The 12,158-nt window shown below is 36.2% G+C and overlaps 1 protein-coding gene across 1 annotated transcript in view; it reads left to right on the top strand.

The window, feature by feature from the left end:
• The window catches only part of FAP (fibroblast activation protein alpha), a 73,661-nt gene that overhangs the window by 14,120 nt on the left and 47,383 nt on the right, over positions 1-12,158 (top strand). The window contains 6 exon segments of the mRNA XM_049615588.1: positions 3,196-3,294; positions 4,252-4,346; positions 5,267-5,341; positions 6,809-6,861; positions 10,501-10,573; positions 11,246-11,366. Of these exon segments, the coding sequence (XP_049471545.1) occupies positions 3,196-3,294; positions 4,252-4,346; positions 5,267-5,341; positions 6,809-6,861; positions 10,501-10,573; positions 11,246-11,366 (516 nt within the window).

The raw sequence follows: 12,158 nt of genomic DNA on the forward strand, positions 1-12,158 counted from the left end.
AAACCACCAATGTTATATTTATTTATTGAATTAATATCAAAAGAAGTTTTTTACAAAGCAATTATCTAGGGCTTTTTTTCGGTATTCACAATAAAAGGATTCACTGAATTGAAAATTTCTTCATCTATAGGTTCAGGATTGTGTAGACAAAATTAAATGCATCTCAAAAAAGAAAGTAATTTCCACTGCAAATAGTATTAGAATTTCCCCTTGACTATATTAGAAACAGATTGTAATTTGCTTTTAGAAGAGTTAAGTAAAATTTATTTAAAATACTTAGCAAGTATTCTAATGTTATTGTAGTAAAATGGTCTTTTATTCACTGAATAGGAATTATAAAAATCAGTGGTATATATCTTACACAAGAGCATTTAATTAAATAGAAGAACTTTTATTATGAATAACTATCTGGCTTAGAATTCAAGGAGAATTTAAGAAGATGAATATTTTAAAAAACCGAATAACTTAGTGTTATTATTTAGGGTCTACTTGCAAAAGGGTTCACCAGCCACCTGTTGTTCTTATAGCCACCAGAATAATTTTTAGTAAATTAAGAAAAGAATTCAGTGTCCTAATTAAGCATATGGAGCATACATACATCAGTGTGAATCAGTTAAAATAACATAAGATGATATTATCCAGTTGGTCAATTAACTCTTGTCACATGGCAGTACATTTATGTAATTACAAGGTTATAGAGCATGCTGATTCTCAAATTTCAAAAGCTAGTGTGGAAGTACTGGAAGTATTATCATTTTCTAGTACAGTCCTTCATAATATTTCAGGTGAGTAAGCTATGATGCCAGAGATTGACTTACCAAAGCTATACAGGAAATTAGTAGTAGAATGATTCTGTAAAAAAAGAGGACATAGGTCTCATCCATCCATCCATCTTTCCATCCATCCATCCATCCATCCATCTGTCCATCCATCCATTCTTCATTTAAGGTATTCATCCATTGAACAAGCATTTATGAAATGCCTATTGTATTCTGGATACAAGGGATGTGATGGTGAGCAAAACTACATATGGTCCCTGAACTTATTGTGACTGAGAATATGGTAGAAGGTGGAGAAATAATAATAAAATACTCAAATACATACATGATTACAAATCAAGACAAATGTTTTCATGCAGAAGAACATGGTCTATGGTAATGTATAACAAGGGAACCAGATCTAAACCAGAGGGTCAGAAGGGGCTTCCCAGAGGAAGTAGCCATTATATTAAGCATTCAAGCATGACTAGAAGATATGGGAGGGGAGAAGGTGGAAAGAAGTGCAGAAGCCCCAGAGAAAGAAATGAGTATTTGAAGAACAGAAAGCCCAGTATGTTTGGAATCTAAAAAGAAATGACAGAGAGGCAAGAAGGGACTGGAGGGCCATCCCAGACCATCCAGGGCCTATAGTTCAGACTAACATTTTTGGTCTTTATCCTAAGAGTTATGGAAAGCTATGAGACAGTTTAGCAGGAGGATAAAGTTATAGCTCTCATCTTCGACAGTTTTATTTTTACATGGGCAAATACCAGATTCACAAATGCTATTCAAGGTATAGGACATTTTTCTAAGTTTTGGTTCTGTAAGTGATGGCCTGGAGAAGGGGTAGGGTGGGAGGGATGAAGAATGGCAATATGGATATGAAGGAGGACTGGAAGATGGTTGCCATACTATCCATCTGGCGTATCTGACTGTTCAGGAGCTCTGTAATGAATGTGTTCTGAGAATAGAGTCGTGTTTGAAAAACACAATTGTTTTGGAAGATTCAAATGTAGGTGAAACTTGCCTGTGGTCTGTCAGCTACCTTAGGTGAGGTTTTACATGGAAATCCTCTACTTCTGGAAATTTTAAGATCATTTGTATAGATCATGTGGTTTCGGTTCTTTTTTTTTTTCCCTGTCCCACTTTCTCTTTATAAAAATTCCAGTCAGGATAAGAAATTATCTACTTTCATTGATACATTCTCCCTTGAGATGTCTGAAGGTAAGGATTTTGGCTGATCTCTTCTGACCAAATGGGATGCTAAAATATGTCCTTGACAAACCAGTAGTAATCCAAGCCAAGCATCTATGATGAAGTACAAAGAACTGCTTAAAAGATAAGGTGTGGTTTTTTTTTAAAGTTTATTTATTTATGTTGAGAAAGAGAGAGAGGGCTTTTCTCACATGAGCAGAGGAGGGGCAGAAAGAGAGGGAAAGAGAGAATCCCAAGCAGATTTTGCATGGTCAGCACCGAGCCCCATGCGGGGGCTCGAAGCCACCAACCGTGAGATCATGACCTGAGCTGAAACCGAGAGTCAGACGCTTAACCCATCGAGCCCCACCAAGGCACACAAAGGACAAAGTTTTTAAGCTAGGTCTGCAATCCCAGCTTTGCAAGGTTTAGGGTTGTTGGAAGGTCACCTCATCTTTTAAAAATATATTTTGGGGGGGGGCTCCAGGGTGGGACAGTCGTTTAAGCATCCGGCTTCAGCTCAGGCCATGATCTCCCAGTTCATGTGTTCAAGCCCCGCATTGGGTTCTGTGCTGACAGCTGGGAGCCTGAAGCCTGCTTTGGATTCTGTGTCTCCTTCTCTCTCTCTGCCCCTCCCCCACTCACGCTCTGTTGCCCTTGTGGTTTGTCAGCTACCTTAGGTGAGGTTTTATATGGAAATCCTCTACTTCTAGAATTAAAAAAAAGTTTTTTAATATTTTTTTAATGTTTATTTTTGACAGAGACAGATGGAGCGCGAGTGGGGGAGGGGCAGAGAGCAAGAAGGAGACCCAGAATCTGAAGCAGGCTACAGGCTTCCAGCTGTCAGAGCCCTAGGAGGGGCTCAAACCCACAAACTGCGAGATCATGACCTGGGCTGAACTAGGAAGCTTAACGTCTGAGCTACCCAGGTGCCCCAGGTCATCTGTCATCTTATCGTTTATAAAAGACCTCTGACAACCCTGTGCTGCCTGAAGAGGGTTCCTACAACCCATCATGGCCTTCCTGAGTGCCCATCATACTCCTTCTGGCAAGCCGACTGTCTCTCTAGGCCTTGATTAGCCTCTCTATCAAGGAGATGACACTCACAACTCTTAACAGGGGTGAAAAGTTTAGCAATGGCAGTGTTTTCATTACAGGAGACAGGAAAGATGAGAGACAGGCTCAGGATTTATTTGCGTTATTAATCATCTTTTTAGTAATACTGTTTCCATCTCCCCTAAAGTTCATGACTCTGAAGGAAGTACAACAAGAACACTCACTTTGAAGGATATTTTAAATGGGACATTTTCCTATAAGACATTTTTTCCAAACTGGATTTCAGGTAAGTGGATTGTTTCTTTACCTTTTGAGGTTTTTGAAAATACGTGCTTTTGTTTTTATTTTTTGTGCCAATACATCTCAATGGTAACAGAGGCCATATCAATTGAAATAGAAAAAAAGAGAGCTTACTTAGATAAGTCAAATGGCCACCAAAAGCACCTTTGACAGAACCATTTGCCGAATAGCAATGATGCCAGTTGGATTTTCAGTAAAAAAGTGAAAGTTGAGAGTACATTGCTAGAACAATCTGAGCGTATTGTATGACTTTTCTGAATATGCACCTATTTAGGAGAGGCCATAAGAATTTTACCAACAGAGAAATTCCATTGTTAATCTAGATAATCTGAGAAATGGACAAATCCCATCCTGGCCACAAAAAAAAAAAAAAATCATTCATAAGCCATAAAATTGATATTTGCATATACGTTTTCAGAATAGGATATTGTCAAATAATTCCAAACAAATAGTAAGGTCAACTAAATTATTTATGGTATTATAGTTTGTATCTAAAGTGGGACTAAACACATTTAAATATTTTCAATTTTCTCTTTAGAAAATAAAATGCACATTAAAAGAGTTTTAAACTAAATCAAACACAACCCAAATATAATGTATTTTTTAGTTCAAAACAAATACACCATTTTAACACCAGTTTTTAAACACACCAGTTTATCCTCTTTGTTGTATCACAGAGAAAACCCAATTTTATTCCCCAGCACCCTGAACTGGTCACAATAGGACAGCCTACTAGCAAATGTGGCATTTTTGTGGAAAATAGAAAAGAGCATCCTTTCCTCCCTTCCACTGTCAGCTAATTATTTTAAGTCTGACGAAGCAATGTCCTGGACAGGGAAGAAAAGCAAAGCACATCTGTGAAATAAGGGAGGTTTCTCTTTCTTATAAATGCATTTCCTACTAAGGGGGATCATTTCAAGTTTGTTTTCCTTCTTGTTTAAAGGACAAGAATATCTTCATCAGTCTACAGATAATGATATAGTATATTACAATATTGAAACAGGAGAATCATATACCATTTTGAGTAATAACACCATGGTATGTATCCAGCATCATCTTCCTCCTCAAACCTTTGCCACCTACTCAATGACCAAGGAACAGAATCCAAACTCTCAGCACTTGACCTAGCCTTCTCGGTTCCATCCCCCACTGAATTCTCCAGTTCTCTCTTCTAGTCACACTATACTACTGCCTTTGCCTCCTCTCAATCACCCAGCATCTTTCCTTCTCTGCGAAAAAAAGTGTAGTAAGAAATAAGAGTTGAGAAATCATTCCTTATAACAGGCAAACTGAGGCTCAAATCCAGGTCCTGTCACTTCTTAGCTATGGAAAGTTAAATAAGGTTCCATACCACACCAGCCACAGTGTGCCTCATTTTCTCTCTCTGAAGAGTAGGAAGAATAATACCAGTCTGGGTTTCTAGAAGAGGTAAGTAGTGTAACATTTGAATGTGGGAGGACGGCACCTAACCTGGAATACACGCTCGACAAACAAGAACTATGAAATGTAGGCTTCTGCCGCTCTATGCTCCTAGGCTCTTCCCACTTTCTCCACCCTCAAAAGCCTGCTAGTTTTAAAGTCAAGCTCAGATGATACTCTCTTCCTCATGCAACCAATGATCCTCTGAATTGGATTTAATCAACTCTTTTTCAAATGCTTTCGCAATGCTATATTTGTATTTCTTCAATAGAACTTTCTAATTTGCAATACGTTACTTATTTTCAAGCTTAACATATTAAGCTTCCTGAAATCATAAAGTATATTCTATGTATCACATCTTCCTCTCATAGTGTTTAATAAATTTGTTTGTATACAGTACCATGTAAATGTTTTTTTTAATTGCATAGACAGTATATGTACGTAAGAGTATGTCTATTATGTGATATCCTTTTAATACTTCACATTTACATGGCTCTGGTTTTTCTTCTATATTCTAATTGACTTATTTATGATTTCAGAAAAGTGTGAATGCTTCAAATTATGGCTTGTCACCTGATCGGCAATTTGCCTATCTAGAAAGTGATTATTCAAAGGTATTGACTATTTAATTTGGGTATATCCGTTTATATCTGCTACTAATCCACAGTTTGGTTTATAAAAGTAAGAGGAAGTGAGAGTATATTTTTATCTCTAAATATTCAAGAAGTTAATGTGAGTTCTAGATGAGCCTAAAAAACATAACTGAAGAACATACGCATAATTCAGAATTTGGTGCACTTGTCTGGTTATCCTCCAACGGTAGAAACTACTTTCCTCTGGGGTAGGGGACTTCATTTGGGGGCACTGATATTTATCAGAAACGGGACAATTACACTTCTATTTCTAAAACTAGTTGACTTCATAAGTCGTTAGTTAATCCTCACATATTTTAACCTTGTGAAAGTTAATTGTTATGGAAAATGGAAATATCGAGGTGTAGCTTATTTAACTCACTTGCTCAAGTAGGATAATATATGGTCAGCGGTACACCAGGGTTTAAATCTGTGGCTTCAAAAAACTGGGGTAGGAATATCCCACCAAATCAGACCATTTACCTTTACTTCATTTCCCCTTCTTGAATGAAGTTATAGAGGGAAGTTGATGATCTTATTTTTTCTACTTACACAACTTCGAGATAATTTTGCAAGAAGGCAAAAGAATTTATTATCAAATGAAACTTCTAGTGATTACCTTTAGAGAGAGAACCTTTTTACTGCCATTTTTCATATCCTATGTGAGATATAAAACAGAATGAATAGTTAATCTTGCCCCCCCCCCCCAAGTTGTTCAGTCTGCTGATTATTTTCCAGTAGACCGTGTCCTGGTCGCTACCAGTCTTCAGGAAGACATGTTTTAACCAGTTGGAGTTTCTTTGCCAAGAGTCTGAAAGCTCTTTTAAGAAACAAAATCCAAAATAATATTTGTATTATTCACTAACCACAGAACAAATACACTTAATGAGAAAAAGAGCAGTTTTTTTCAGGAGGAATTATAAACTATGGAGCTTCTATTTCTTTTTCAATTTCTATTATTATTAAAAAGTGTTATATTTTAAGAAAGGCAAACATGTTGTAACAAAACTCTGTGTTGAATAAAATTCTCTTTATCTAATTTTAGAGGGTATCATTGTAATGAACTACACAGGTTTGGGGTAATCCTTATGGCCAGGGAGATCGTGGGGGTTTTACTTCAAATCAAGGTATAGCATAAAGGAAAAATTCTTAGGATAGAGTGTGTCAAAGAAAAGCTTTTTATATTAAGAAATGTCTTCGGATATGCTTTTTATGGAGTGAGGGTTGAATCACTGCTGAGATTAGTTCTGGAACTTAGACAAACATCACAAAAGTCCACAGTAAAACTCTTTAAATGAAGACTCTTTTGGAATTGAAACATATCCTTCCTAGTGCTTTATGAAAATAGTCCTTTTATAATTCTGAATCTTGAATCATTTGTTATTATACATTATTGATAGAAGCTTTTTAAGAATCATAATTTGTCTCTGTCTCTCTTCTTTCCGACAGCTTTGGAGATACTCTTACACAGCAACATATCACATCTATGACCTAAATACTGGGTAAAATTTCATATCTATGTATTGATACTACTTAAATCCATTATGATTTTTCACTCCACGCTCTGATTTAAAGTTAAGACTACACTATCTTGTTACTGATCTTAGTGTTTTACTTCTTTACCGTGTATGGGCACCCATAAAAATGAAGAAATTTAAGGAAATACTTTTATGAAACATTTACCTCTTTTTATTTGACAAATGTTCTGTATTTTTATTCACCAGGCAGTTTTATTCTCCCTACTTTGGAACACCAAATTATAAATATACCATTTATGGACATAAACCTACATACTGAAAGCACAAACACGTGCATGGGAATGATACACTGCTTACGAGAGAGTGGCTGTTTCAACGGAAGGAAGCAGAAGGGAAGGAGATGCAAATCTCCTTCAGTTGTATCTAAACACAGACTCCATTAATTGATTTTAAATTAACTGTTACTAAAATTGCAAAACGTTAATATTTTTTTAAATTGGGGCTGTAGATAAGTTGTCATCTGTCATACCATTTTCTTTCTTTGTATGCTTCACTATTTGAAATATTTCAATTTAATCAAAGAAAGAAAGAAAGAAAGAAAGAAAGAAAGAAAAAGGAACGAGTAGGTAGGCAGAACACCTAGTGAGGGAATTCCTGACAGAAGGAATAACCTGTAAAGGCCCCAAGGGAAGGGAGAGAACAGAGAGTTTCGGAAACTCAAAATAGGTCAGTTGAGTTGAAATTGGAGGAGGGCATGCTGACTAGTGAGAGGTGGTGTAAGGTTGGGAAGGAGTTGGGGCCAGGAAGCAAGGGCCAAATAATCATGAGGAAACCATTAAGAAGAGTTTAGATGTCGTTCTGATGACAATAGGGAATCAGATTTGCACTTTAGAAAAATCACTCTGACTCAGTATGGACAATGAATTGGTTTAGTTACTCATCTTAATGTGATATCCTATTTGCTGTTATATAAAAGGGAAAAATAGTTATATGGCTTGAAGAGGTATTGAAAAATTTTATGGTCTATTTCCTCTTTTGTCCAGTAAGAACACAAAAATTCAAAACAAAATCTACTTGTTTTAAGAGTTCAGAAAAGAATGATTCTGATCTTAAACTGTCAATTGAGGAAATGTGAACTACTACGTAAAGTAGAAACTGAACTCATCTAATATACTCCAGGTCTTTCTCTTCTCTGTACCCACATCATCACCAAATTCAAAAATAGTTTTTTTTCTTTTTTTAAGTTTATTTTTTTATTATTTTGAGAGAGAGAGAAAGAGAGAGAGAGTGTGTGTGTGTGTGTTGTGCGCATGTGTGTGGGGGAGAGGCAGAGAGAAATGGAGAGAAAGAATCCCAAAGAGGCTCTGCACTATCAGCTCAGAGCCCAACACAGGGCTTGAACTCACGAACCTTGAGATCATGACCAGACCTGAAATCAAGAGTCAGACACTTAACCGACTGAGCCACCCAGGAGCCCCTCAAAAAGAAATTATTGAACACCCATTATGTGAAAAGCATATATGGGGAGATACAAATGAACTCGAGGCACTGACCCTACTCTCAAGAAAACTTTAAATTGGTGAAGTAAAATCCTTACTCTTTCAGCACAATTTCTTAAGGCTTTAATCAATTCCTTATTTTTCTTTTAATTGTTTTGAAATTCTCCACATCCTACCTTAAGGTTCAACAAATTAAACAGTATTCCAAAAGAAAGTGACAATACTAATATTTTAATTATGGCTTGTATAAGTTTTATGGCCTCGAATCATTTTAAATATTTAGCTTTTGTGCAGTGAACTTAGTCAAGCCACTACTTGCCTGCTTGCTTTCTCTCTCTCTCTTTCTTTCTTTTCTTATCTGCACAACTATCTAATTTGCCAAATTTGTCTTTTGTCAGGTAAATATAGCATAATTTAGTAAGTGAGGGATGACAAATTTGTTGAGATTCAAGGCAAGACCACATACCACTAATTCCAAATTTTCTATATGCTTCTGAAGAGTCTATAAAAATCTACCACAGAGAAAGTGAAGATAGTTCTGGTTTCAAGCATGGGAAGGAATACTGAGAGGAGACGACAGCCTTTGTGAGCAGCCTCCTCCACTTTCTCTCATAGTGTTAGTTATTTAGAAAACATAGAAAATGGCAGCTGTGGTGACTTGCCAGTCATGAAGAGACTCTGCGCTGAGATTTTCAGCTTGGCGCTGTCTGCATGCCTGCATAGATGATTCCACAGCATATGGAAACCTAAGACAGCGTTGCAATGTCAAAGGTAACATGAACGCTGGCCTGAGATAGAAATGCCTTTTCTTCTGGATCATTCCTTTGCCTGTGCCTTCACATGTGTTTCAATATATCGTGGACCTTCCCAGTGCCTGCTGCTCATATACTGCCCTCTGGCAGGCAGGATTCTCACTGCTTCACCAGCGGTCTCTCTCTTCCATGGCCATTACTCTCTCTTTCCCCAGTCAAAGCTGATCTGCCTGTGTTCCCTCACGGCTTGCTAGGCCTCAGGCTGCATGACCTAATAAGTTGTGTCAAAGTAACGTGCGTTACAATTCTTTGCAGGTTCCAGCTTTAAAAGAATGAGAAAAGTAGAAGTGTCAGGCATGTTAGGTCCAGGTTGGAGTTAGCTTTTTGAGGGAGAGGACAAAGAGTCTTTCTTCAGGCTCCTCAATGTATACCTTGGAGGCAAGTCTTGTTTCGTTTATCTTCAAAAGCAGTCTTGATGAAACTATTAATATAATCTTCAAGAAGATAATAGTCAAAACTTAAGCATGGTATCCTATGACTCTTTAGCACTTACAAAAATCTGAACACATTCTCGTTGAAGAACTACAAAAGCCCCACAGTGCAAGTTAGTCAATTGAGTATTTGCAGGGTGAGTCTAGGCACCAAAGTGAGATTTTTGGCCAATAAGATATTTGAAATTTCCCCATGGGTGGAGAACTTTGCAAGCTTAAGGCATACTGCCCAGTGTATGATCTGTTTTTCAGTTTAGTTTGAGATCAGATGTTCCTTTCCTTTTCTGATTTCAAGTCAGATCCCTGGGGAGATTGTCAAATGGCATCTTATTTTCAAAAATTTGAAATGCATATGCATTCACAGAGATGGGGGTTGTAAATGAGAATGTGGAAGAGCACATATTAAACTTCAGCACAGCTATAGCATTTTAGAGCTGGAAGGCACTTCGTCGACCATCTCAGCCTGATGTGTACAAATTTTACAGTCCTGAGGGTTAGGAGACTTGAGTTTAATTAGGGTCGGCCAAGAACCAGCGATGTGATTTTAAAAAGTCGTATCTCTCTAACCTCACGTTTATTTATTTTTTTTTAATGAGGTGTTCCACCAGATGATTTCTAGAGATAGTCTCACTTTCACAGTCTATAAATCTTTAATAAATCTTTAATTCACTTCATTACAAAGGTCAGAAAACTGAGACCCAGAGAAATTAAGTGACTTAAGTAACTGGTAAAGAACTGCTACCAGAACCCGATGCCTCCAGTGCCATTTTGTCACATTCTTTCCGTTAGGTTTGAGGAGGCCGAGGATGAGCCTTCATTTTTATTATTTACTTTTTTCTGTTTGTAAAGATGCTTTTTTTCCCCCTTGAACAGCAAGGTTTATTATTATTTTTTCTCCCTTTTTTTTTTTTTTCCTTCTAGACAGTTTGTAAGAAGAAATGAGCTTCCTCGTCCAATTCAGTATTTATGCTGGTCGCCTGTTGGGAGTAAATTAGTAAGTGTTTAAATTATAGAAGTGTTTAATCATTTAAATAAAAGAGGAGCCATTTGATTTTGGCCTTTGTTAAATTTCCCTGCCTGAAAGGAAAAAAAAAATTCATGACTATTTTAGTGGTTAAAAACGGGAAGAGTTTTGATAAATTGAAACTCATCTGAGAATTCCGCAAAATCTCAAGCTCATGGATAGACTTCTTTAAATATCGCAGTCAAAAACTTTATCCTCATACTCAGCCAGAATGCGTTGTGCCAGAAAGCTGAGGAAAAATATGGTTTTCACAAGTTTCCCAGACTAGCTTCAGACAACATGAAATTTTGTCCAAGCTCTTATTTAAGGACTCTAAATAAAGATTAGATCTGGCTAGCTATTAATATTCAAAGATTTATTTGACTTTCTGTTAATATGTACAGTTATTTATTTGAGTAATAAAACAACAAATATATGGTAAACTTTATGCTTTATTTGATAGACTTTAAAAATCATAACTGATGTCAATGTGAATTGATTGGTTTTTTGACCTATTAAAATGATACTTTAGTTGTGATTCCTTCTTGCATCTGGATTACCATGCATTTTGAAGGTATTAGGTAAATAATTAAAACAAGTTTGCAGGCTTTATTGTATTTCTTATGGAATTCTCCTTATTAACTAACTTACCACCACTTCTAGGCATATGTCTATCAAAACAATATCTATTTGAAACAAAGACCAGAAGACCCACCTTTTCAAATAACATTTAATGGAAGAGAAAATAAAATATTCAATGGGATCCCAGACTGGGTTTATGAAGGTAAATCATATTCCTTTTCTACCATTGCTGTTTTAGGCTTTTAATTGAAAATAATTGCATGTATTTAGTAAAGTTTAGCCAAGTGGTATGTTACCAAGATGAATGGTGGCATTTCTGAAAGCTGTTATCAGGTTATGAACAGGATGTACATGTTCTCAAAGAACAAAATCTAATAATCAGGCTGGTAGAGCTGATTTTCATGAGCATTATAAAGTGGTAGTAATAATTCACATTTCAAGAAGCTTATGGTCCTTCGATGCTGTGTTGGTACATTTCTTCAGGTTTCTTTTTTCTTGAGGAATAAATCTTTCTTCCAAAACTAAACAACTGTCTACATAATTTTGCAGAGAAATATTCCTAGTTTTTGATACTTTTGTGAATTGTGTCCTCTTTGTAGGCCATGTAGGATCCAGGACCTAACTGGACTTTAAGAAGTCTTATAGTTCTTGCCTTTATTAAAAATTATATAACTGAACTGTTTTTGTTTTTTGGTTTTTTTTGTTTTTTTGTTTTTTTTTTAATATTCCTAGGAGAAAAAGTCAACATCTAACACTTATGTCACTCTTGTAGTGTAATTACAGTTCTCCTTGTTTGGGCTACATTAGGTGACTGTAAAAACCAGAAGCTGCCCCAAGGGAAAAATTATTTATTGTTGAAATGCTTAATTAATTTACTTAAAGAATTACATTTCTGATTAATATCAATTCCTACGCAGACTGATTGATGTTTGAAATGAGGTATAAGTTAGGCTATGTCTTTAAACTCAGATTATTTATCTTTTTTAATAACAAA

Source organism: Panthera uncia, assembly GCF_023721935.1.
Source record: "Panthera uncia isolate 11264 chromosome C1 unlocalized genomic scaffold, Puncia_PCG_1.0 HiC_scaffold_3, whole genome shotgun sequence".
Lineage (NCBI taxonomy): Eukaryota > Metazoa > Chordata > Mammalia > Carnivora > Felidae > Panthera > Panthera uncia.